The 27888-nt window shown below is 36.1% G+C and overlaps 1 protein-coding gene across 1 annotated transcript in view; it reads right to left on the bottom strand.

Moving 5' to 3' along the window:
- Positions 1–27888, bottom strand: part of ARAP2 (ArfGAP with RhoGAP domain, ankyrin repeat and PH domain 2) — a gene marked incomplete at both ends in the record, with an annotated part of 115096 nt that overhangs the window by 26499 nt on the left and 60709 nt on the right. Inside the window, 10 exons of the mRNA XM_082282253.1 lie at positions 125–199; positions 7828–7896; positions 8604–8751; positions 10604–10709; positions 12887–13099; positions 15069–15232; positions 20021–20084; positions 22093–22291; positions 22920–23022; positions 25234–25375. Coding sequence (XP_082138379.1) covers positions 125–199; positions 7828–7896; positions 8604–8751; positions 10604–10709; positions 12887–13099; positions 15069–15232; positions 20021–20084; positions 22093–22291; positions 22920–23022; positions 25234–25375 — 1283 coding nt within the window. The remainder of the gene's footprint in view (positions 1–124; positions 200–7827; positions 7897–8603; positions 8752–10603; positions 10710–12886; positions 13100–15068; positions 15233–20020; positions 20085–22092; positions 22292–22919; positions 23023–25233; positions 25376–27888) is intronic.

The raw sequence follows: 27888 nt of genomic DNA, 5'->3' as shown, positions 1-27888 counted from the left end.
ATAGTGATAAACATAAATTCATGCTTTGATTGTGCACTTCTATAAAAACATGTATTAAAATAATTTTGATATAGTTCAAGAAAAAGTGCTTCACAAAATCACTGTATCATTTTTATACACTAACCCTGATTATAATACTACAGTCTGGCTCCTTCCTTTCCACATAAACTTCAATAAGCAAATCTCCAGCCTGGGAAACCTAAAATGAAACAATTAAAAAAAATTAGATCATCTTAAAAGCATTTTGAGTTTCCTTTTAAATAAGGAAAATACAATTATTTTTCCTTTCTATTTAACTGGTGTAAGGAAAAAAAAACTCTATTCACAGATTCAGGAGAAAAATCCTGTATAGATCCTGAATCAAACCCTGAATAAATCCAACAGAATCATATCAAACAAAATGAACATAATTTATAAATATACATTCAAGAGCAGGAAAACTAAGGGAGACATGAACTAAGTGGAAATCTTAACTTTATGTTTAAGACACGAGTACACCTCAGTATCTTAAACTGCCAGAACCCTAACTCTGATTTGGAGGTTTGTCAGGCTCACTTCAGAATCAAAACAGATTAATAGAACTTAAAATAATGAAAAAGGACTGTAACACCAAACTGACTTAGTTAAAAGTGAGATGAAAAATTACAAATTACAGAGTATTTCAGCCAGATAGCCATATGTACATACCAAGAAAATAAAAATTCATTACTACAAATACCACATTTATGATTCTTAATCACAATGAAAACTTGTCATTACATAATTAAAGAAGGAATTAAAACAAATGCTCTTGATATCAACCTCTGTTAAATATATCTCTTCAAATTTGCTGGAGAAAAGGCTAAACTTTACACACTATGCTAATGTAGAACAATCAGATAAACCAAATGTATGACATATATAATAGTTTTCATATACTCAACACTAACAAATGTTATTTAAGGATGTCTAACAACATAAAACTTAGAAATTAGAAAGTCAGTAAATCCAACATTTTATGATCATGAGGAAAAATATGATTTATGAGAAGGAATGTAATATTTTCCATTGTGACTAGGTTTGCTCATCTATGGCAATAAAATTATATTAATGGATGAGAAATTACTTTATTTTTCTGAAGTTAAAAATGTCTCACATTTTGCCTGCTCTAATTCCCTTTTAGTATAGTCGTAAGCATCTTCAAAAGATTGCAATTCATCTCAGTCCAGTACCAAAAAGTATTTTCTAAAAAAAACTACAGTGATGATCAGAGCATAGGAAGAAAAACTAAGGCAGAATCAGGGACCTATCAGGAAGTGCACCATTCCATTAATAGGCAAATATAAAGATTAATAATCAAATTAACACTATGATAACAATTTGTGTGTTCATTTTTGAGAATGGTATTGACAGTGATGCTACTTATTTATATACTACTACAAACAGAGGAAGAGGTTAAGAAAAGCATATAGAAACATATATATACACATGTATATATAAGCAGCTGAGCTTTGGGATAGATTTTGACCAATCTACAGAAGCTGATTACATTTCTATGGAAAAATAAACGGCTGCGCTGAATTCTAAAGAACATTAACATTCTGAAAAACAGCAACTTTTAAGTTAGTTTAGCCTTTGAGAATAGAAAACTAATGGAAACATTTGTGAGGAAAAACATTACAAAACTACTTTGAAGAAAGCTGCTTAATTATAGTGGCACAGACTCAAAAAAGCTCATTTAGTTATAAAATTTGCTTTTCAGATGATATTACAGAAAAAGGTTGGAAATAAGAATGAAGCTGACACATGATTTCCACTGGGCTTATGTAAACAACCGTATGGAGAGAAAATTTGATGTAAATTGCTGCAACAGCTGGCATAAGTATATGGTGGACAGAAAATGAAAAGCGACTAATAAAGTGCCACCTGGAATAGAACTTCAGTGACATTTCACACAGTTCACACAGTTCACATGTGAACTTTGAGTCATTCAGAAGAAATTTGGTTCAGTTGTTCTCTGAACATTCTGCATCACCAGAGATAATAGTACTGAGGTAACCTACATATTCCAAAGTATTAACTATCTACATCGCTCATCTTCCCACATATATGCACACATTTTGATCCAATTATATCAGACTGTCAGTTATTCAATGTAAAGAATTCTTGCAATTCTTAATTGTAGCTGCTTGAGGCCAAAGTTGCCAATTACCCATGATGCTTACACGATTACAGTGATGCTGTTACATCATTCAATTACACCACATCATGAGTTTTAACAGTAACTGGAAGCCTGTGGGAAACTGCTGTGGAGAACCGATGAGGCTAGTTGAGCAAGGACATGAGCTGAGCTGCTGTCTCGAACCCAGGTCAAGAATGACTTGGCAACTGTGCAGTGCCTGAGGTGATGCTGTCTCAGTGATGAACACAACAGCACCCACACCTATGCATAGAGATGTTAAGACCTCACTCCCTCTTACCCATGCCTAACTGGATAAACCTGGTCCTTTGATGAGGAGATAAGACATTGGTTGCAACATGCTGCAGGCGAAGGTCAGATGGCCTTTACTGATGCCTCAGCTGGATGGAGGCAGAAGCAATGTTGAAGTGTCATGGTTCTGTTCTGCTTTTGATTCAACCATGGGTGCTATAATAGCATGATCCAGGTATCCAAACTCATTTATATACTAAAAAATACACCAAGATGAAAATGAGAACATGGGTGCCCCACCATCTATGATGGCAGCAACATGTAACCAGTTATATTTGAATACAGTCACACCTCCACTTCTCCTAAAAGTACAAATTTGATCTCTGGAATTCTCCATTTAAGAGGACAGGAATACAAGCCCTCTTCAGGGAAAAGGTGACAGGTTTGCTTCTCTCTTCTCCCCAAAGCACGGGTACCTCTCTGGTAAGATTTGCACCTCTGACTATATCAGAGCATACCTGGGTGGCTCTAAGCTTATATAATAGACATAATAGATATAATAGACAAGTTAAGATTAGTACAAAACTGGGTTTGTTAATTTACCTTGAACTGCAAATTTAGCTTAATCACTGGCTAGCCTTATTATATTCAGTGCTGGTGCAGTAAGTGCATTTATTAGCAGCAATTTTGAACCTGTATTTCTGTTGCTTCAAAAAAGCATACAATTCATGAATCTGTGATCCATGAAAGTTCTAAGCCTGGTAAAATGTAAAGTGTAGCCATCCATAAAATCTAGTATTTTGAAATTACGGGTAATACGCACTATATACTCATGACAGAAGTTATAATTGTAAATTGTAACAGAGAGGAAGGTCAATCACTTTCTAAAGTACTTAGTGTTAATCCAGGTCTGGCTCTATGTATTTCCCCTGCAAAACCTACTGACGACACCACACACAGTTAGAGAAAGGCTGAATTCTTCTAGAGAAACAGTTATACATAAAATCTCTCAACACCCTTGTAACCACCTTAGAAGGTGGTTAATCAGCAGGCTTCAGGCAGTAAATATTTTGAAATACTATAAAGCACTCCCTTCTGCACTTCTCCCTTCTGCACATCAGTGCATTTCATATGTTATGTGCATACGGAGTTTCAGAAAAATGTTCGTAGTCGCAATCAAATTGTCACAAACACCAGTCAGGCTCCTCAGGACTTCATTCCTTAATTGCTATTTCAAGGGCAATAGGTTGACATAACAGAGGGAATGCAGTCCTCATCCTCATTACAGTCCTCATTACAAGTTCCCAGAGTTGCTTGGAAAATGTTAATAGTAAAATAAACTTTGAAAAGCACTTTTTTTTCTTTTGTTCCAAAACCACAGAAAAGAATGAATGAAGTGGTGATTGGCAGACATCTTGGCCACAGCGATCTCAGTGATCAATTTTAAAATCTGTGTTGACAGGAGGAAAAGCAGCAGTAAAATTTCAACTCTGGACACGAGGGGAGCAGACTTCAGACTGCTCAGGGAACTGGTAAGTAAAGTCCCCAGGGAAGATTTTTTTGCAGGTCTGGGGTCTACCAGTGCTGGTCACTTTTTAAACATCACCTCCTAGGGGCAGAGCAACACGCAGCGGGGATTACTGCAACATGTATAAGACAGCGAGGCCCGTGGAAAAATAGGGACAGATTCTTGGTAGATTGTCGGGGTCTCCTCCCCCTGCCATGTAGCCCTGGGAGAAGGGCCCTGAGGGGAGGCACGGGGTTTCCCTGCCCCTGGTCAGCCTCATTCCCCATTGGTTATTTTGTGTTCCCCTGCGCGGGCAAGGACCCTCAGTCCAGACTGTGAGGGTTCCTCGGCAGAGCCCCGGCCATGCGGCTGGGGAAATAAACATCTCTGAAACATCTACCAAGAATCCATCCATATATATTTCTTTTCCACGGGACTCCTGGTTTGATATATGCATGTTACAGTATCCCCGCTGTAACAGTAGATGTTTCAGAGATGTTTATTTTCCAGCCACATGGCCGGAGACTGCCCCAGAACTGCCGCCATCATGGGACCAGCAGGGTCCTCCCCACACAGGGGAACACAAAACAACCAATGGGGAACAGGATTCAGCAGGGACCAGGGAATCCCCGCGCCTCTACCCCAGGGCCCCCCTCCCCCCGGACCCCACGCCAGGGGGGAGGAACCCCAACAGCAATTCCCAAATGTTGGAAGTCAAGCAGGTGGGGCAGAAGGCTGGCTTGGCTGAACAGAGATCCTCTCTTGGAAATAAGGCAATAAAGGAAGGTGTATGCCCAATGGAAGCAAGAACAGGTGACATGGGAAGAATGCAGAGATGCTGCTTGCCACTGTAGGGAGGAAATTTGTGCATCTGGAGTTGAAACTGGCCAGAACTGTGGGGGACAATAAAATTGAGTTTTTTCAAGTAAATTAATGGCAACAGGCAATGTAAAAATAACATCAGCCCATTACAGGATGAGAAGGATCACCTCACAAACAGGGACATGGACAAGGCAGAGATGTTTAATGCATTCTTTGCCTCTGTCTTCAACACAGATGATGGACAAAAGGGGTCTCAGTGTCCTGCTGGAAGACCATGACTCTGAGAATGATCAATTCCCAGTAAACCCTGAAATTGTGCAGAATCTGCTGTTCCAGTTGTATCCCTACAAATATATGGTGCCCGATGGGATTCATCTGAGAATCCTCAAAGAGCTGGCTGATGTCATCACAAAGCCTCTCTTGATGATTTTTGAGCAGTCTTGGGAATACAGAGAGGTCCCAGCTGACTGGAAGCTAGTGAATACTGTCACAATTTTCAAGGGTAAGGAGGAGGACCCCAGTAGCTACAGGCTTGTCACTCTTGTTGTAGTGCCCAGTAAAAGCAGGGAGATTATTCTGAAAGGTATTGACAACACCTGGAGGACAACACAGTCATTGGTTACAGCCAGCACAGTTTCATGAGGGGAAAGTTCTGCTTGTCAAACCTGATTTCCTTCTAGAACAGGATAACCCACCTAGTTCATCTAGGAAGGCCAGTTGATGTAATCTTTTTGGACTTCAGTGAAGCTGTTGATACTGTCACTCACAGTGTCCTTCTGGACAAATTGTCCATCCCACAGCTGAATAACTGTGTTACATGATGGGTGAGCAACTGGCTCACAGGTTAGGCACAGAGTTATCATGAATGGGGTGACATCAGACTGGGGACTTGTGACTAGTGGGGTTCCACAGGGCTCCATTCTCAGCCCAGTTCTCTTCAATAGCTTCATAAAGAACTTGGACACAGGACCTCAAGGAATACTAAGTAAGTCTCCTGGTGACACTAAATTCAGAGGCACTGTTGACTCCCTTGAGGACAGAGAGGCCCTGCAGAGAGACCTGGACAAATTAGAGAGATGGGCAATCACCAAAAATATGAAGTATAACAAGAGGAAGTGCCGAATTCTGCACCTGGGGTGGAGCAATCCTGGCTGTGCACACAGACTGGGGAACAAGAGGCTGGAGAGCAGCACTGAGGAAAGGAACCTGGGGGTCCTGGTCCATGGAAAGTTGAATTTGAGTCAGCAGTGCCCTGGCAGCCAGGAGGGCCAACCGTGTCCTGGGGGTATCAGGCACAGCATTGGCAGCTGGGCAAGGGAGGGGATTGTCCTGTTCTGCTCTGTAGTGGGACAGCCTCACTTTGAGTGCTGTGTGCAGTTTTGGGTGCCAGAATATAAAAAAGACATTAAAGTATTAGAGTGCATCCAAAGGAGGGCAACATGGATGGTCAAGGGTCTGGAAGGGAAGCCGTATGAGAAGCAGCTGAGGTCACTTGGCCTGTACAGCCTGGAGAAGAGGACACTGAGGAGAGATTTCAGAGGGGTAGACACTGATCTCTTCACTATCTGGTGACCAGCGACAGGAGCTGAGGGTATGGCCTGAAGTTGTGTTGGGGAGTTTAGGTTGGCTATTAGGAAAAGGTTCTTCACCCAGAGGGTGGTTGGGCACTGGAACAGGCTCCCCAGGTCACAGCACCAAGCTTGACAGAGCTCCAGAGGCATTTGGACAATACTCCCAGGAAGACAATGTGTCTCTTAGGGTTGGCCTGCACAGGGCCAGGAGTTGGACTCGATCCTTGTTGGTCCCCTCCACCTCAGCATATTCTGTGATTCTATTATATCAAATCTGGGTGATTTTTTGGCTATTACCAAGGCAGAAGTTTCCATTCTGCAAGACAGACATTAGAAATAAATTTTAAATTGTTTCCAGTAACTTGGGCACTCCACCAGGCACCCAAAGGATGCTATATGCACATTCACAGTGGGTCACGCCACTCTGACCCAGGCAGAAAGGGAATATGAGATAAAAATAAGACTCCAGACAGTAATTCACAGAACGTGCAATTTCAACATGTATTTGTAGGACACTGTCTTGCAAGTACATGACTTGCAAGGTACACAAAACTCTGCTTGAAAGGGGGAAGGCACCCAATGGACAAAGCATTACTGATGTTCTCTCCCAGCTTTCTCTCTGTTTTTAGAGTCCTATATAAGCTCTAAAATCATTGAAACCCTCTCCTCGACCACTTTAAATTTCTGAAAAAGTTTTTAAGCTCCCTACATCTCATTTTACCTCTCCTAGTTCAACCACCTTGGTAGTGTTATGGAAGCTTAGTGATTTATGCTTTAATTAAGATTGTACACAAACGCCATTCAGACAGCGAAACATGCTATCACTCTGCTATTTCTTACAACCCTGAAATTATTCAGAAGTTGTTATAGGTAAAACTGGAATTTAAGATGATAAAAAAGTGGCATAAGACATCCCATTTTCTTATGTTGTGTCCTGAAGTTCAGTGTTTGACTGTTAGTATGTGTCTGTAGCTTCCCCAAATAATATTTATGTTTTGGGGCTCTAGAAATGGTCACAAAACAGGAACTGGGTAAAGATTCATATGATTTAACTCAAAGGGATGGTGAAACTCTAATGAAGAGAGACCGTGTATACTCAAAGCTCATGAAATAATAAAAGCTCATATACACTTGGAGGTATTGAATATGCATGTTTAAAATTTTAAAGAAGACAGGTCATCACTCTTCCACTTGCAACTGCTATTTTCTTCTAATACAATTTATGAAGCCTAGTAAAAGCATGCAACCACCTGCAAGTTAGTGCAGTGCTAGAACTAGTTAGTTACTAGCTAGTAAGTTAGTGCAGGCCAGAACATTATTCCACAGGATGCTCTAAAAAGAACTGGTTTACTTTTATCAGTTTATACCTCCTCCTTCATTTCATTTTATTTCCCTAATCTCTGTAGTTAACAATACTGATCATAATAAAAACTTACAGATTTACTTTTAGAAACCTAAAATCATGTAAAACAACAAAATAGTCTTTACTGTCACACCAGTTGATATTTGTCACTTACCTGAGTGTCTTTCCACCTTGTAATAAAACTGTTCTCTATATCCATTTGTTTGACTTGGTCTTCATTTATCTGTATAAAATAAGTAATTTTAGAGTGATTAATAATAATTATTGTACCAATTGCCAATACTGTCAATCATGTTCTTATAGAAGCATGTTTGCAAAACACATCAGAAACAGCTCTTCATTGATGGGACTCATTATTATAAACTTAATGGAATACATATTAAAACAGAGAGGAATCAATGAAAAAGTGCAGAACAATGTTATAGTGGCACAGTTAACTCTAAATCAAAATGGCTAATATGAATTGCTGCTAGTAGTAGCTTTTCTATCCAGTTGGACTTAACATTATTTCTGGGTCTAAGGAACAAATCAAATTGAAATCACAGCTCAGAAACTAAGAACACAAAATCCTGCCATGCTTCAATTCTGATCAGGCTTATAAAATTTGATTACAAGCATTATTTTTAATAGTCATAATCATAAAATTTTCTTAAATTTAGTAAGCTTTTGACAGCAAGGAGAATGAGCACCATTTTGGAAAACAGTAGCTCACAGCATCCCATAAACAGTCTAGTTTAACTACACAGGTTAAACTAACTGGGAAATAAAATTTAAAGCAGGCCAAGGAAAACATCCACTGAATTAGAGTTCAAAAACCCTGCAAATCCTCAGATCATGGAACTAGTAGCAAGACCGCTTTAAAGCTGATTTTTATATTTTTGAATCTCTAACATCTGACCAATTACAATATGTTTATATAAAGATACCTACATGAAAAAGTTGCACATAATTTTTAATTAGATCTTCAATTACATTGACTTCTTCACTAGTTTGGCCTTTAGTTTGAAATAAGCATGAGGAAAACACCAAAGCTAAATTGTGAGGGTTCATATGATTAATTTCAGAACACTTCTGCACCCTGTTGAAGGAAAAAGAAACATATTTAGACAGTTTCATTGTTCCTTTAATTGTCTGAGGCTCCTTTACGGAATATGGAGTGCACTTCAAAAAAAGGTAACTACATTAAATGCAATGAAAACATGTACTACTACTTATTTATTTAATATTTCTTTATATTCCTTATTTCTCATTACAGAAATGAAATCATTCTACCTGCATTTCAAGTGATATCAAAACTATTTAGAATAGAAAAGAATAAAACCAGAATAGAATACTCAAGTTAGAAGAGACCTATAACGATCATCTAGTCCCACTGCTTGATCACTTAAGGGCTGATCAAAAGCTAAAGCCTGTTGCTAAGGGCACTGTCCAACAGCACTGACAGGCTTGGGTCATCCACCATTCCTCTAAGAAGCCCATTACAATGTTTGACCACCCTCTCAGTAAGGACATGCTTCCTAATGACAAGTTTGTACTTATCTGGATGCAGTTTTGAACCATTTCCATGCACCCTACCACCAGATACCAGGGAGAAGAGATCAGCACCTCCCTCTCCACCTCCTCTCCTCAGGAAGCTCTACAGAGCAATTAGGTCACTCCTCAGCCTCCTTTTCTCTGAAGCAGACAAGCCCAGAGTCCTCAGCAGCTCCCCACAGGCAATTCTTTCCAGCCCTCTCATCAGCATTGCTGCCTTCCTCTGGATGCATGCAAAGACCTTAACACCCTTAAATTGCAGACCCCAGAACTGCACACAGTGCTCCAGGTGAGGCCAAACCAATGCTAAATACCGTTTCACTATATTATGTAATGTAAGTATATCCTACAAACTTCAGATCTAAGATCAAAATGTGGAAAGAAATTGGGTCCTTCTTAGTTCCTATCCCTATGGTAAAGTTTCCATATCAGTTCTGTTGTTCGCATAACATATTCCTCTTTTAGAGGCAAACACTTTAAAGTACCACAGAATTTTGCCCGTTAAATGCATGAATTTAAACTACTCTCAGAACAGATGCAACAGCATATTAATATCTCTAACTGGATATGCTTAGAAACTTCTTAAACACAATATGTATTATAACCTTTATCCCAATAATGGCACCAATCAATTTCATAATCATATAAATATTTTTAAACTACATCTGCTATGTACCTGGCTATGTAACAATTTCTGAACACAACATTCAGTAAAGAGAAGTTTCCACACATTCTATACCCACTGCAATTCACCAGAAATATAATGTAACTTGTTCAATAGATGATATAATATAGACCGGTACTATTTAACCATTGACACCTCAGGACCATCCTGTCACATATTTTTTACACATTTCCTACCCCTTATTTTATCTAGGAATAAGTCATGACCTTTGGTGTTTAAGCAAGTTTGTATTTTGGATATTCTCTACTACTACCTCAGTTGGAAAATGAAGCAGTAATAAAAAACAGAAAGGGTAGGTAATTCTCAAAGTTATTATGTGCAAAACAGATTGTGGAGAAGGATATTTTCACTGAAAAAAATATTTTAATTTCAAGAACCATTTGCAACAATCCTCTGGAAGACTAGCAGACTGGAGTAAAACGAGATTGCAAAAAGAAGCTACATCAAAAATTACCCTATTTGGACACATACACTGGCATCCCTCTCTCTGTGTATTCCAATCCATTGGTTTTTATAGATACCTACTGCTAAAAATACAACCAAAGAAAAAACACATTATCAATTAAAGGAATTCAAATTTAATTAATTGCTGCAACTAGATAAGCTTTTATGATTACTAGTTAATGAAACAAGCCACATTTCGTATATTCTAGAGTTATACTGAGAACACATTATAAGAATTTCTCTGCTACAATGCATTATTTGCAATGACCTGTAAAGATGTTCAATTAAAGCAGCCAAAGTTGCTCTATTGACTGGTGGAAGACTCCGAATAAAAGCTCTGTACTTCCTCACACGTTCCTTTTCATTCTGTGTATCTGCCAGAAAATAATAATCATTGAGCATTAATAATAATGCACACTAAAACCCAACAGCAGTTCTCATTAACTATATCAGCATCATCTAGTCCTTTAAAATTACTATTTACCCAATCAACCTCTTCTTCATAAAGGCAATGCTGGCAATATACTATTTAAAAAGTCTATTATTTGACACCAGTTCAGAGAAACACCAATAAAGAGGAACAGTTCTATATTCAAGCACCACTTGCCACTGGCTAAGACTAAAGCCCAGAATAGCAACTGCTTTCCTCTCAAAGCATATGTAATCTGTAGTTTGTGTATGTACATGTGTGAGTGCAACCGTGTCTGCACAAATGCAAATGTACTGCTAAGAGTTCCCAGCAAAGAGAAAGGAAAAGACCATTTCATATTTTAAATATTTACCGGAAAAGTCTCTCAAGGCACAAAGTAGTTTAAGGATCTAAGTATATATAAGACTGATTAGAGGAGAGCAAAGGGAAAGGGCTGGTAAATAAGTTGTACCAAGTTGCATATAGCTGAACAATGGCCAGGCCGATGGCAGGAATTCCAGTCTTGGGAATGACAGTATATGAGACAGCCACAGCTCTCTACCTTAAGTCTGCTTCCCTGTGCTGCTTATGCCCCCTTATGCTCAGGGCATAAACAAAGTTAATGTAGATTGTATTTAGTTGGTTAGCTTTTCCCTCTCAGACCCTTGCTTCTCCCAAGTTTCTGAAAAGAAAGCATTAAACTCTTCTGGCTGATTGATGGTGCTCTCTGCTAACTACTGACTGTGTTTTGATTTTTTTGGTAATTGGAAGAAAAAATAAACAAATAACAAAACAACAGCTTAAAGGTCTTCTACTATATTTTCTTAAATGTTTTAGTCTTCCTAGAAATACCTTCTGTATCACTTAACAGGGCAGGATTCTCTGTTGTAAAGCTGATGTAGAATTTTAGCCACGTGTACGTATCAGGAAGGGGAATCACTGCAACACCATTAAAAAGAGCTGACTTAAATCTAGACTGCCTCAGATAGAACTTTTTCTGGCTTCTGATGAGATTAATCATGTGGTAAGTGAATAAACTCTTAATATTTTTTCCTCTAGTTTGTTCAAATTGAGGTTAAAGGTCAAAAATGTGTAATATTGTTAATAATTTAATTTCCTGAAAGTCCGGTGGTTCATATTAAAGCAACATCCATATATTTGAACTTAAGCAAAATCAGAGAGGAATATGCTTTTAATATCTTTTTAAAGACAAAACTTGCCACACAGTAAATATGCCTTTGTGACTCCTGTGCATTAAGGTAGAAATTAATGTTCTGTCAACTTTTCCTATGCACCTCTTATTGCTGTGCCTCTACTGCAATTTTATAGCACAGTTTTGCAGGGAAACCACTTGTTTCTTGCAGTTTTCAAATACTGCAATATAGAAACAACTAGAAATATAGCTATTTTGAAAGAACATTATAAAAATCACAATTTACATGATAAGTAATTAATGCATTAGTAATCTCACAGTTCTATTTTTAACCATACAGAGATACACATCCTCATGTTTTAAACACATAACAATCTCCAGTGACAGGAAGTTACTTAAATTTTCTTTCAAATTGAATTAATATTTCTTAGGGAAAAAAACCCAAGTAACAGTTGTTAACAAGTTTATATTGTTAATATACATAAGTTTGCTTGTTCATAAAACAGACATGAAAAATCTAAACAGCAAGGCTGTCATTTAACTATTGTGCAGATGATAGCATCAATATTTTGTCAGTTTTGAACCACATATGGTCAAAGGAGAGTTCACACTTTTTTCCTACCCTAACATATATGTGTTTCTTCATTCTATCTTAAATGCTCCTTTAAAATGTAAATCATCACCTTCTACTTTGGCTGTTCCAAACATGACACAGTGCAATATTGGTCTACTGTTTACAAATATATTGTCAGGGAAACATTACTCTTTGATATTATTATTCTGTTTCACTTAAAGGCAATAAAATCATCTCTGATTAACATGGGTCTATTGCGGCCAAGTCCCAAATATTTTTTCCTCACTACAATTGTTTCACCAATTATGAAATAACGTAGGTTGACACAGGGCAAGTAAATGAACAACCCCCTCAAATTTGATACTGAAAATGTACATATAACCTTTATTGTATTGAATGTTATCAAATACATTACCTAATGCAGAGATCCAGAATGGATAAAGTTCTTTAGTGAGAAGTGCATCATCTATTTGAGAAAGGAAACTTTTCAGTACATCAGTCACATCTTCAAGCTGATGTTTTCCTGCTCTTAGTTTAACACTTCTTGCATCTTTTTTGAAGCTTTCCAGCAGTTCAGCCACACTGGAAGAATCACCATTCTTAAGATAGATTTGCTTGCTACCTAAACCTAAGGCACAGAAATACAGGACAGAAAAATAAATGAATATAAAATCAAGTATTCTGTTAAAAATTCCAGACATCATTATATGAAAACTATATGTGGCTGCCAAACATGTTGCATTTCCTAACAAAACCGCTCTGACCTTTTACACACTGCAATGTCTTCTTACACTCAACTACATCTCTTTGCAAAAATATCCACCATAATAGTAAGCAAGCCTGGGATCAGTATTTCAGGAGTATTTTACAGGCAATTCAAATCCCCAGATCTCTGCAGGACTTCCTAAAACAGTACTTTCAAAAGGCACAGTAACGAGAAGAAGTTTTCATGATAGATATTGTATTACACATAAAACACAGCTGCTTTCATGAGAAAACTCCTTTTATTTTATTACTCTACTGACGAACTCAGCTTAAGACTCAGAGTATTATTGCATTCATCCAACCTGAAATATTTTATTCTTAAAAGCCTCAAGCAGAAAATATCCTTTTTTCTGATTTTTCTCATGTTCTGGAAGACATCAGTCAGCTATTATTCTTGTATGTAACAACTAAAACCACTAAAGGCAACTTAAAAAGAAAAGGTATAGTTCAAAACAAAGTCATGACTACCTTCAATCACTGCATATGTGATTGTAATCAAAACTTTTGTTTTTCAAAACTTGTGTAAGTTTGGCATAGATGTGCAGTCCTGTTTATCTCTGTAGAGGTGTTTTCTGCATTCACATTTCTTGAAAGAGGACGGTACTTTATGCCAAACCCTGCTTTTCTTACATACCTGTCAAATTTAAGTACTCTGTCAAAACCTGTGAAATCATGTCTAATGTTTCTACAAGTCACCTTTCCTGTAATGCCCACAAGCACTTCCATTTGGTACTGCCTTTGTGGTGTTACTGTCAGGGGCAGCCCCGGAACGCAATAGCATCTGTCTTCTTAGACTACAGCTTAAGACAGAACCTTTACAACGATGATACAAAAGATGTATGCATGCAAGTAATGCATGCAAATAATTCCTTCAGCTTTCAGCTGAGCATTTTAACAACTACTAATGCTGATCCCGAAAAGCATATTTTCGATAAAGATCTAACTGATTTAAAAGACATTAGGAAACTGAATTTTAATTTAGACTACACAAATTGCTCTAACTGGCAGACGTAATTAACCTGCTTTAACAATTCAGTGGATGAAATGGTTTAAACTATACTTGGAATAATTTCTATTGCTAATGATTAAGAAATAATTTAGCAAAGCTTTTTCCTTAGTTTTAGGCACTAGGTGTAACTCCAGTACAACTATTTACAATAATGCAGTGTTGCTATATTCAAAGGTTATTTAGTTAAACTTCAACGACTCAGATAGAAATTAGATGTTTTCATACTGACAGAGGTTACAGACACATTTATACCAAAGACCAATTTGTACAGGGTTGATATTCATGTAGCATCTCACAAGAAAACTTATGCATTTGAAGTAGTAAAAGGACACAAACATATCTGCATATGACCTAATGCCATGGAAAGTTATGCTAGCAAAATTTACTTAAATAAATGGTAACTGACTATACATCCTTAGGCTATTTCACTGAAAAAACAGCAGCCTAAGACTGAACTCAATTCCACAGTTGATGTCACCTTCCAAGAAGCTGTGCTCATACCATAGCTTTTCCAGGTTCAGAGAGTTTATTTTCTGGGCTGAGCTGTCTGCACTCAGGCACTGGACCCCAAGGCTGTTTCATAGGCAAACAACACAGTATTTAAAATAGAAAGGTGTCTATAAACGGCATTTACCAAGCTGTATTTCCCCAAACTGGCCATTCTCAGATGTGTGGTTGTGTATTGCACCATCTCATCAGAATGGCAAGGCTAGTGAAGGGCATGGTTTAAGTAACATATAAACTCATTCAATAGGATCTGATACTGGGGGTGCTTAGGTATTACACAAATGATCTTAGCTTGAATAAAATCCACTATACTTACCATACTGCGTAACAAATGCTATGCAGCTGTTCACTATAATAGGAACATCATTTTTGCTGAGCTGCTGATCTTGTAATGCATTACCATCTGTACCTGCTGCTTTTTCAATTGCAGTATACCAGACCATGAAATCCAGCCTTGTATGGCCATGGATATATAGAGTTCTGAAAAGTATAAAAATATTTTGAGCTCAGGAAAGAAATAAAAAAATGATGTTATTGTACTATGGCAAGAAAGCAGATGTTCAGAAAATAAAGAAAAAAAGAAGAGAAATACTTGGAGTAAGACATCAAGGCACCTTTCCCCACATAAAGCTGTGATGGTAGTCTGTTGTTACAGCATCTTTTTTTTTCCAAATACATTTGTATTACCAGTGCTATAAAAAATGACAGAAGATCCACAAGCATTGTCACAAGCCTTTGAAAGAACCTGCCAACATTTTAATTACTCTTCTTCAGTCTTGCTCCTACACTACGCATTCATATGTCCACACCACAGTTGAGCAGGAAACAAATTTAGAGACAACTTTCAATACTGTAAAAAGCTTTCCTTCTTTTGTATTCACACCCCTAAACACCACACACCCACCAACCTCTTCTATAGAGCAGCTGAGACATACTGAACTTCCCTCCTACACAAGTATCAAAATGATCACCCACTATCACAAAGCTAAGGAACATATACAAAAAAGATAAGAGTTGAGGCAGAATAAGTTAATGCAATACTTTGACTGTATATCAAAGCACAGCCTTGTCCTGACACTTTTATTTAAGCATGTTACAGTAATCTCCTCTGTGCCACCCTGACAAGCTAGCTTCTAAGAGAAAATAGCAAAATTGAAAGTTTAAGAGTGTATGTCCATCCACATGCATGTGTGTAATAAACAACTTCCTAAAGTATTAAAATAGTAAGCAAACTTTTCTACATACATTCTCTTATCTCCCACTAAAGACACGTAAGAGGTCAATTTTCTCTAATGACCATTTATTTCCTAAATATGAAAAGCAAAAATGCTCCACTGAACTTCTATAAAAATGGTTTCATCAAAATAGAAAAAACATTCATTTTGATTATCTCATTTGAGGGGGAGAAAGCATTTTATATGATGAAGGAATACTTAATTTCATTTCTTTTTAGTAGTATGTTTCTATTTGGCTTTTATAAATGTTTCCATTCTAGCATTCCTATCTTGGTAGGAAGGGAGGATGCAGTCAATGTATTACATACACAGAGCCAGGATCTGAATTCTTCTCAAGATCCACCATACAGACTGAGCCATTCAGCAGCAGAGTAGATGACACTAAAATATTTCATCACACTGAACCACATTTTTAGGAAGTCCTTATTTCATGACTTCAAAAGTCATGTTAACCACCACACATGTCTGGATAGTAGAAGCACAGCCTCTCTCTCCCACTAAGAAAAAAATAATAATTTGCATAAAGCTCTCCTATTTTTGCAGCAAAATGAGTGTGCCTAATTCAGTGCTGTCAAACTTAAGGTTCCTTAAGACTTGTCTAAACAGGTAGTTCTCAATCAATACCTTCCAAAGAATACACCACTACATGTTCTGGTATTGCTATTGCCATATATATAGAAGGAAAGTAAGAAGTTTGAATTGAGTAGAAAAAAGTTTGACAGTGCATGATACTCTACTCCTTTACTACTACTATTCACAGATCAGAAGTTAGGACAATGATTTATAAAAGATTTATGGTGCTTTCCAACACAAGAAATGTAGATATATATGCATATTACTGTGTTTTTATTTCCCCTGCAGAAGAGCAGGATTCACATTATGGTATTATGCAAAAGGATAAATGGAAGTCTCAACAGATTATTTTTTATCTAAAGAATTATGATATATACAGGAAGCAGCATACTGTAAAGTGAAAATATTATTACTTCTAAACAAGAAAAGGGCAACTCTGCTGCATATCAATGAATTGATACGAGAGCAGGAGACAGAAAATACCATACTGAACTTCAAAGGTCATATAAACTTATCAGTATTTTTCACAGAGATACGAAAGTCTAAATCATGTGCCTGTCAATCAATTGTGGTGATATATGAATTACCTAAACTATGTGGAAAAGATCACCTTGTATTTTATGGATCTTTCAATCTTCCCCTCAATGCATCACATTAGAAAAAAGATACCAGAAGTACAAAATGATTATGTTCTCCTAGTTTTCTAAAATTTGAGAACCTGCTAAGCTTAATTTGATTACAGAGGAAGAGGTTACTTAATAATTAACAAAGAAAATGTGGTATTTGTTTAAGTTGTGGTCCCATAGGACCAAAACAGTCGTGAAAGAGAAGTTGGTGGTAAGAAATATAAATGTGAAAATCTTGCTGCTATCATGGACCTGGATTGTTCAAAGAAGGCAACTGATTATTCTTGAAAAAATTATACGTGCCTAGTCAAAAATCTCCAGAGTGGCGGCATCAAAAAGTAAGATAAATCAGAGAGGCAATTTCACTACAATACCATAAAAGCAAAGAAGGGAGAAAAGGAAATTAAACGAGTGCCAGACACAGTTCAGAACTCAGTCAATTTCCTGTGGAAGTGGCTTAAAAGCTCATCTCAAACCTCAATAATTTTTGGCTGAGAGAGAACACACATAGAATAACTTTAAATCAGAAAAACCTACAACAATTTACAAATTAGATGTTTAAAGCAGTCCTTCTCAGTTTAGTCCTTTCAGACAAATGTAACGACATTTTTAATTTTCTTTTTCCGTAATTGTAAATGATTTTTTGATCTCCTTGAACCTGGAAGCACGGAAAAGAAAAGGGGAAATAATTTCCAGCAGAAGAGCAGAACTTTCCTCAAGCACAGTAGGAGTCTTCTACAGAACTTTATGAAGCAATAGAGGTAACTTTGCAGATCTAACCTCTGTGTTCATAGTTTTCAGAGAGAAGTAATAACAAATACATGTGTTTCTCACTGAACTGTCATAAACAAAATATAAAGTTATATTAAATCCAAGGTTTAAGACTAAACATAAACACGGGCTGAAACATAGTGATATAGCACAAAACTGAGGAATTTAAAGATTTTATAGAAGTAATCATGTTTGAAACTATTTGTACTGTAATGTTTATGAAGATCTACCATGCAGATTACCAACTATTTTCCACAGACTCAACCGAAATACATTCCTCCAGTATAAATGCACTGCCTTCTATAGTACATTTATGTATGTGCTACTTCTTCCAGTTATAAAAACTGACAAAGATCACACATTTCATAACGAATAGATAGCAGTAGTGACAATATGGCGAAAAATGGCAGTTTTCTATGTTGTGTGAAGCACATACTGTCCATAGCCAAGAAATTAATAATTTAAGTACTCAAACAAACAAGGCGGCCTGCGAACACAGATTTCTGCCTTAGTGAATTGAAAGAATTGAATTGGCACAAGTGACTGCAGCAGTCCACAATCACTGAGTCTCAACATTAAGGAAGCTACTGTACAGCTTTATTGTTGACTACCAGCACAGCCTTCTGCCACAGCAGTCAGACAAACAACATACATAACCACACTTCATCCACAAGTGTGCAAAGGCTTGTCTTTAACCCATCCTGCAAAATCCACTAGCTTTAGCTATGTCTACAAGCTTTGTTGTACAATTCTGCAATGGGAAAGCAGTGGTACCAAGTGATTTTGGGTAAAGTGGGCAGGGAGAGTGAGAAACAGACATCAGAACAACTCAGTGTTCTCTGGCAATTTCCACCTGTCTGAAAACAGGTATTAAGTAAGAATCAATATGAAATTATTTTGGAAAATCAAATTACAACTAAAGCATGGACATTACATAAACAATTACTGTAAATGTAACCAAGCAACATTTCTTCAAGGAAATTTCAAAAGGTCTTACATCCACCATTTCATATAGGAAGCACAAGTCCTTTCATCTGACTCTTATGTTTATATTTATTCTGGATTTTAGAATTTTGTGCCCATAACTTCATTTTATGAGAAAACTTACTGCTATCATCACAGGGTTAAGAAAAGAACAATGAATGAACCATCAGCATAAAGAAATTGTGCCAGGATGTAGGGAAGGTTTGTTACCCATAATAAGAAAGAGCTAACTACAAGAGAAGCATAACAGGGAAAAAAAAGAATCATCTGGATTACATTATGGTCTGAAAACATCCACAGACACCTAAAACGAGCTTAAATTTTTTCAGAAAAATATAAGAAATATTTGAAACTGAATTGTCTGCACAACTGTGTTTCTTGAAAGCGTAGCATTAGAGATTTTGCATTAAATTCTACATATAGAAGATACATTTAAAAACTACAGTATACAGATATTTTCAGACAACTTTCTTCTTTTCATTTGTGCAGATCCCTCTGTGGGCCTCAGTTGAACTACACAGGAGTAGCTGTTTCACCAAGGTACTATGGAACTTCTGTTTGGATAGCAACAGGAGATCAAGTATCACCAGTCACTTTAAGTGTTTTAAAAGCACAGAGGAGAGAGAGATCAAGGGAAAAAATCCAAACTGAGTATGGAGCAAATCAGAGGACACCTCATTCATATCCTCTCAAACCTAAGATAGCAGATTGAGAGACAGAATTCTGAGACATAAAAATGATAAAAAAACCAGGAAGTTGGTAGTAAATGCTCCAATGAGATACTCTTTTTAACAGGGTAAAAGGAGATAGGTCATTTTGAAGAAACCATTATTGGCAGACTAATCTGGGAATAATTTTCTCAGTGGGAAAACTGCTTTTAATTAAGTAGTGCTTGTTAACATTTCGTGACACAGACATAAAATGTAATTAATGCACAAAGATATTCCCTCCTTTAAAAAGTCTGCAAATTTACTCTCTTGCTAGCAGCTCTAAGTGAAAAAACTCCAGAACTCATCAACGATAATTCTAAGATATCAATATAAAAACAGATCAAAGCTTTATTCAGATAGGAACCTTACCTTCCTTTTTCAACAAGCAGCAGGACATCTGTTCTCTCTCCGTTTTGCATCACACTACTAGTTGCTGAAAAAAAATACATACACATCCATATGACCTTCACAGACACATATTTACAGACAAATGCATACATGCATGCACATACACTTTTTTTTCAAAATGATCTCCAGTGGCAAATGGAGCACTGAATTCTTAAACTTAACAAATAAAGAATACTGCTGATAATAGAAACAAAACTCCACAAAATACCACATTACATTTACAAGAAAAACTAATACAGAATATGATCAAGAAATTTTAAACATACACTTTTTAATGTGAGAACATGCTACAGTGTTTTATTACACTAAACTTGTAAATACAAGTTGTAAAAGACAGAACGACTCAGAAGTAAGCTGGATTTTGGAATCCATTAACTTCTTGCACCTTAATGGCTGCACATATTTACAATAACATAATGCAAGTTATCTGTTATGCGTGAAGATCAGTGCCATCCTTCTTTATGTTGCTTTATGTTATCCCTGCTAAAAAGAGCACCCTGTAAAACACCTACAGCAAATACATCTGGATAGTTTTCAGTTACAGTGCTTATAAAACTATACTGCGCACTACAATAAAACCAGTAAATTAAATGTAACCTGCTTACTAATTCAAAATTCTGAAAAGTTAATTTCTCAAAGTGCATGTAATATGTAATCCCCACCTCACTTCAACTAATTCCCAGCGACAGTAAAGTCCTAAATACCTAAGAAATTCAATAAACACATTGCATGTTATTTGATGATTTTGTATCACATCTACTCCTAGCCTCACCTATATTTACTGAATCAAATATCAAGAAGGTAAGTTACTATACTTCCACAAATGATTCATTATTTGTCAAGTTTCATTTATACAAATCAGTATTAAAGGTGGAGCAGATTTGTTCCGGAGAAAATAGAAATCAAAGAAAAGAGTATGAATCTATAATATTTCCAAGAAATACAATTAATATTAAAAAACCCAAGCAAAACCAATTCTCACCCGAAAGTCAAAAGTGTTTCATTTTTATACATGAGATATAATATACACAGATTTTGCATGCTTTCATGATTCTGGCACAGGCAATTACAGTTGCATCATCAAAACAAATATCGGGAACAGTTCTCCTACTGCCTAATCTTTTAATTCTGAATTAAGATCAAAAGCATTCACAAGTTAAAAGACACCTAGAGGCATAAAAACATTCCTGATTAAAAACCACCTTCGTGTTGTTATTCACACCAAATATAAGGTGGCAGTAAATAAACAGTAGAAAACCCAATGGCATTTAGGCAAGCTCCTGCAAAACAGCCCACGTTCTGTCAGCATTTATCAAGAGGATTATCAGCAAAGAGCTAAATTATCTTCCTATGTTACTTTTTTATAAACCTTGAATTATGTGTACTTTTCTATATAACATATTGCCTTGTTCAATATAAAATCAAGTAGAGCAGATATGCTTAAAAGAGGATTCAGAGCATAATTACAAACAACGATATAAAATTGGTCATAGAAGACCATTTTTACAAATATTCTTATCTTTCCACATCATGACACTGAGCAAATAATATTTTTAGTATCAGAAAAGTCTATTAGTCTGTGAAATATTTTTCCAAGAGAATTATAATTTTCCAGTATGTTTGAGTATTTTAAAACTAGACCTGTCAATCATCTCAAGAACATGTTCTGCAGTGAGTATTTCTGACCTGTCAAAAATATGAGACAATAATCCCCAAAAGTTATATATTATTATTCAATTCTGTACTCCTGTAAGACAGACATGGCTGCAACTGGAACAAAAACCGTCATCATTCATTTTAAAGATGTGAAAAATTTCTCTAGCATGTGCCAAGAAGTAGGAAAAAAAAACCCAAGACAGAAACTTACTAACTCCATATTTAGATAAGAGTTGGAATAACATCTGACTCATGTGAAGGAATAGTTACTGAGCTTCCCAAATTTTATTACTTTGAAATGTAGTAGAAGTGTCCTTAACAGTGAATTAATCCCACAGAACATTTTCTGAATACTAGCTGTTAAACCAAGTTCTTACTTAATTCTTGCAACCTCCTTAGATATATGGAATCTTCTTCAGCATTCTCCATTTCAAGACAAAAATAAAGGCTCGACTTCTCTATAGCAAACCAGCCTTTTCTCCACTGATCCAGGCTATGGCAATCTTTGTAGTACAGCTGCCCAATCAGGTCACAGTCTCGCTCTAACAACGATTCAGCCACAGGAGGAACAAAATGCTACCAAAGAAAATGGGGTGAGTCAGATGAAGAAAAAAACCCTCCGCCCCTAAAAAACAAAATCAAAATATTGCAAATCTATAGAATTCTAGGAAGAAGGTCGCAGTAAAAAAATAAAGATATATCCCTCATAAATCCACAGATACACTAAATTTAAAATATAAAATCAAGTTTAACATTTTTTCCATTCCTACACTACAATTCAAATATTTTTGTTTTTAAACTACCATTGATTTAATTAGTAATGTGATTATTAACATTTGGAATAGTATAAAATATGGTATCGCTTTATGAATTTTGTTTCAGCAAATAAATTTAACAGAATTGCAACCATAAAAACCTTAGATGAAATATATTCATATACTATATCTCTTTATACTAGAGCACCTTTAATATATTCTTAAGGTCGGTATTAAAATGCTGCTTCAATTCCTTTCACATTTTATTATCTTGTTTCAAACATTAAATCACAGAAGTTATTTCTTTCTGCTGCTCAAGAAACCTTTACACACAGGATAGATCAGTATTCATCAATAATGGCTTCTCAAAGGTTTTAAGCTAACAATGACACTTTATTATTTGTGCAAAGGTTCCTGGCCTAACTGAAAAAGATAATTATTGGTATTACCTTAGCTATTGCTGAAGTCCATTTTCTTTGTGAATATGCAGTTTCAGCTCCAAATAGAAAAACACGTTCTGACATTAAGTATATTTCAAATGTAAAGATGTCCCTAAAGCAAGCAAGAGAACACAAGAGTTTTATTTCACTATTTTTTCATTCTTTCATATGTATGGAATGGAATCCATCTGCATTTCTCCACCAATATTACAAGTACAGCGCAACTAATAATAGAGCACTTTACAACACAACAGGATCAAAGTACTTTGCAGGTCAATAATATGTGTTTTGAGGCTATGGTGTAATAGTTTTCTGAGTAATTCCAAAATGCATAAAAATGTTTACATATAGTCGTTAAAAATATATACGGAATTTTTTGCTTTTTTCAAGTTCATGCAATTTGATCAAGTATATTTTTGTGACGCATTCAAAATATTTTTTTTAATGTTTAATATAAGCAGAACAACTAGTTGAATGGGAAATTATAAACAAGTTGAAATGCTGGTTCATAGGCACTTCTAGATGTCATTTGGTCTAATCTGCTCAGAGGCAGATTATCACAATGAGAAGCCTTAAGAACAGTCAAGGATGGAGAGTACTATTATTCTCACCAACCTATTCCTGTTCTCCATCTGCCCTCTAAGAAGAGGCTTTTTCTGTCAGCCTGAATCTGCTGGGGCGAAATGCGTGGTCACTGTGTATCACCTGCCATCACCAAGATGAGTAGGACTACTTTGAAGTTGCTGTACCTCGAGGTGGTCTTAAAAGTTTTCTTAAGGTAGATTCTTGGGGTTTTTTTCTTTTTAAAAATTATACCATTATTTAAGCAGATGAACCCTGATTTTTTTCAATTTTTAATGGACAAATAAGGACAGTAAAAGAAGAAAAAGCAAACCAGTTTAAATTGGCGTGGAATTTCGAAAGTAAACATAATGTGAAAGTTAGGGTTGGTCAGTCTTTAACTTACAAATTATGGTTCACCAATTTATAGCATGATTTTATCTGTGACCTGTCCACAGATGCCAAACAGATGGAATATGCTTTTTCATTTTAATGCTGGAGACTGATATTTGTCTAAATGTGGAGAACTGAGCATGAGTCACTTCTGTCATTTTCAATAACCACTTTGAAAATTATATAAACACTTAGTTCTGACTAACAGAATAGGTCTTTTTAAGGACCAGCTCCTTCACTACATGAAATATCAAATCTAAAGAAATTTCTCATAAAACTCCTCAATCGCAGGTAAACCACAACAGGAGGTTAGTTATTCCCTGAGAGTGTTCAGCCAAGATGGTTTTTTAATTTAGGTAATACCCAAAAATGGAACCACTTGGAAATGCTGCAAGCAATAGGTTATATTTGAAGACAGAAGAAAAAAGTGATTTTTTTTTTTTTCTTTTTTCTGGATATCACAGAGCTACTGCAGAATAATGAAGGTCACTTCCCTATATTTGATAGCATATTGAGACGTCACCATGTTTCAGGATTTCTCCCCCCTGTAGTGGTTTAAGTCCTTTATTCCTATTTTCTTTTTCAGAAACTTACTGAATAGGCTATGCTTTCTTTGCAGATGATTTTGTTTTGTAACTAAAAGCATTACAGTATTATACGATAGAAAGTTATTTTTATTTTAGGTGCATATACACATGTTAAAATATTTAAAGGAAGTGTTATGGAGTCTGTTAGATAAATACAAAGTATATTTTAAACAAAAATGTTGCCCTAAAGAAATCGAGTATCACTGGAATCAGATTTACGTCGCTTTCCATGTGACGTTTGTCATGTACAAATGGCATGTGAGAGAGTTACAAAAGAAAAAACAAGACCCCACAAAAATAAAGCTGCTATCTTCAAACTAACAATATTCATCAGTTACTCTGTTGTCCTCAGCTACAGAACAAAGAATGGATTTCGAAGACCAATATCTCTGTGACCAAATCCAGAAGCATTGTGGAGAGCTCTAGTCTGCAGCATTTGAAGGAAGAAGCAAAGCAAGAATTTTGGCCTGAGGCAGTGGTCAATCCCAGAAAGCAAAATGAGTATTAATTGTTCAATTTATCATCATATAACCTTTCAAGCACTGAGAATATGCATTACAGATTTAATAACGATATATCTAATTTAAGCTGCCCTTTTAAATTACCCTAATATTTTCATTCTATCACTATAAGAAAAAAACAAAAGAAAATCCCTAAATATCACACAGCACTAATTTCTTGACGTCAAATAAAACAACTCAGCTTTTTTTCAAAATTCCCTATTCAAAATTCAAGAAAAAAATTAATAGTTTGTTTATTGAAATATGAATTCAGGAGCTTACCCTCTATTTAAAAAGTCTGACTTGTGTACTACAAGGCAGATAACTTCACTGATGTCAATCATACCATTAGGAGTGGTAGTTTTATCATTTTCATAGTAGCTCAGAAAGCCACTTTCTAAAGTGCACCATCTTTTGTTGCAATCTGTGATTAAAGAAATAATAGAAAGGTCAGGGTTTTTTAAGTAAGTTTTTTTTTTTTCTGAAAAATAAGTAAATACAAGGTGGAGTAAAAATTCTGCAGAGCAACTTCAATTAATTCAAGTAATTATTACAACTAAATGTTTATTCCCTCTTATGACCTAAATACAAATACAACACATGACATAGCATAGTAATGTTTATTCATTACTGAAAATACTCATGAATTCAATCTAGCTTACGTCTAGCTCTTAGAACAAAATCTGAGGTGCACCTGTTTCCACTACTGCAGAGAAGCAGATCCTAAATGAAAAGACTCTTTTTATTTTCTACAGTCTTAAAATTCCTATACAGCTGGCAAAATATTTCTGAGAATTTCATAAAACAGATCTGGCAAAAAAACACCCACAAAATCAAACAAAAATCCAGTTGCAATTTGCAAATGCTTACCATGTTATCTTATATTTCATTCAATTCCTTTTTCTGTTGTTTCCTATATGGTTTATACATGTTTTATAAATATTTTGGTATATTTTATTAGTATTTATTTGTATCATGCTATTTGCTATCTAGTACTATCTAGATTCTGTCTAAATACATTTTAAGTACTAAAATAAACATAAGATAAATGGCTTGATAATGTATAGGTTTATAGGAGTTAAGCACCGAACTTGAAGGTTTTGAATGTTCAGGGGTTTGTCCCTGAATGTTCCCCAGCTTTTCCCCTTCCATCTTCCAAAACGTATTCTACAAAACAGCTCACTACTGCAATATTCATTAAACTATTAAACTCTCAAGGAAAACTTTGGAATATCAAGGCTTTTAAAAGGGCTCCATAAAACCTTTTACACTAGAAACAAAAGAAAATCAAACTTGAGCCTCTAAACCTCTAAGCTTTACTTTTTGATCCACTACACCAGAATAGCACCAACATTTGAGCTCTCTTCTTGCTGGTATCGACAGCTGTTAATTAACAATAACTCTCCTAAAAAGTTACGCACCCCTGCTGAAACCACTGATGCTGCTATAACGAGAGGTACACACAGAGTTGGCTCTCTCATGTACTGAGACGTGCATAATGAAAAACGGGGCTGTATTTCCAGGTGTTCCACCTGGTTGGTATAAAACCTTGGTTAATTCACAGCACTGAATGATTTCTTGAGTGTCCTTTTACCATTAGTTACCCCTCATTAGTCTACAAAGGGGAAACAGTTTCCTGTGACAACAAACATAGCACTTACATTTTAAGCCCTTGGTGCTAAAGACAAGGCTGACAACTGCCTCAGGGACACGTAACACTGAAGAAGAACTTAACTCTAATGGTTAAACTGCTTCATAGGATTCTGAGTTGGAGCCCTATCCACACACAGCATTTAAAAAAAAAAAAAAAGCCCCAAATTTAGACAAGCGCTGTGAGAGAATGGTACTCCCCCTCTGGCCTGCAGAGGACTCCATTAGCTCACAGCAAGTCAGAACTGTTTCAACAAGAGATCTCTTCTCTAGACTTAAATAGTTAGGTCAGATTTTTCAGGTAACATGACCTTATTTGAATATCTACAGGCAGAGGAGGGAACTGAAACTGTTTCTCCCACATATTAGTACTCTAACCCTCAAATTACTTCCTAAAGAGACTAAGAAGGAAAAAAATATTTCCACTTATTCACAATAATTTGTAATATACATATTACTTCATGTTAGTGAGATTTAGAAGCAGTTCTGGATGTAGTGAAAGAAGAGAAAAAGAAAGATTATATACTTTATGTTTTAAATAGCAAAAAGTACTTCTGTCATACTACTTCCTAAACATGACAGAGATAGATTAGAGTCCTAAGGCAAGAGCAGTTTCTCATTCAAAATTGCAGGGATTTTTGTTGTTGTTGAAAGGATGTCATTAAATCTCTCTCCCCTGTTCCATTTGTCTCCTTGAACTGCAAATGCTTAGGGAAACCTATCTTCCCATGTATCTGTAAAGAGGCCATCCCAGAAATATCAATCCTGGAAAACCCATGGGTAATTCAACATCGATACAAAAACAAAGCAAACAAACACCCACCCCCGAAAAAGGAAACAATAGAACATCCACCATCTTCAAGGCACTATCACAATTTCAGAGAAAAAAGCTTGAGCTGAGAGAAATCTCGTTCTTTTCCACTTACTGTATATTCTTCCAAGTAGTAAGTGCAATGCTAAGCAACTGACTACAAACTTTCAAAGTATCTTCATTTTTGTCCACTAAAGACTTGAAATGGAAGACAGTCAAAATTTCTTGCCTGGGGGTTTTCCTCATAAATTCTAAGACATCCTACTAAAAATGCTCCGTCTCAGTGCATCTCCCCCAAAAAGGACTACAGAAGCCACTCTGTGAGCACTTTCAGCTAAATCTTCAATCTACAGAGGTATTTATAAATATACTGCACTTCTAATATGCCATTGAAAATGCCTCAGAAGAGATTGCCTTGTATCTGCTCTCTGCTTCCCTAAGCACTGACTTCTGGGTTTGTAATTTTTTTTATGAAT

Source organism: Coloeus monedula, assembly GCF_965178545.1.
Source record: "Coloeus monedula genome assembly, chromosome: 5".
Taxonomy (NCBI): Eukaryota; Metazoa; Chordata; class Aves; order Passeriformes; family Corvidae; genus Coloeus; species Coloeus monedula.
This window is presented reverse-complemented; position numbering and strand designations above follow the sequence as displayed.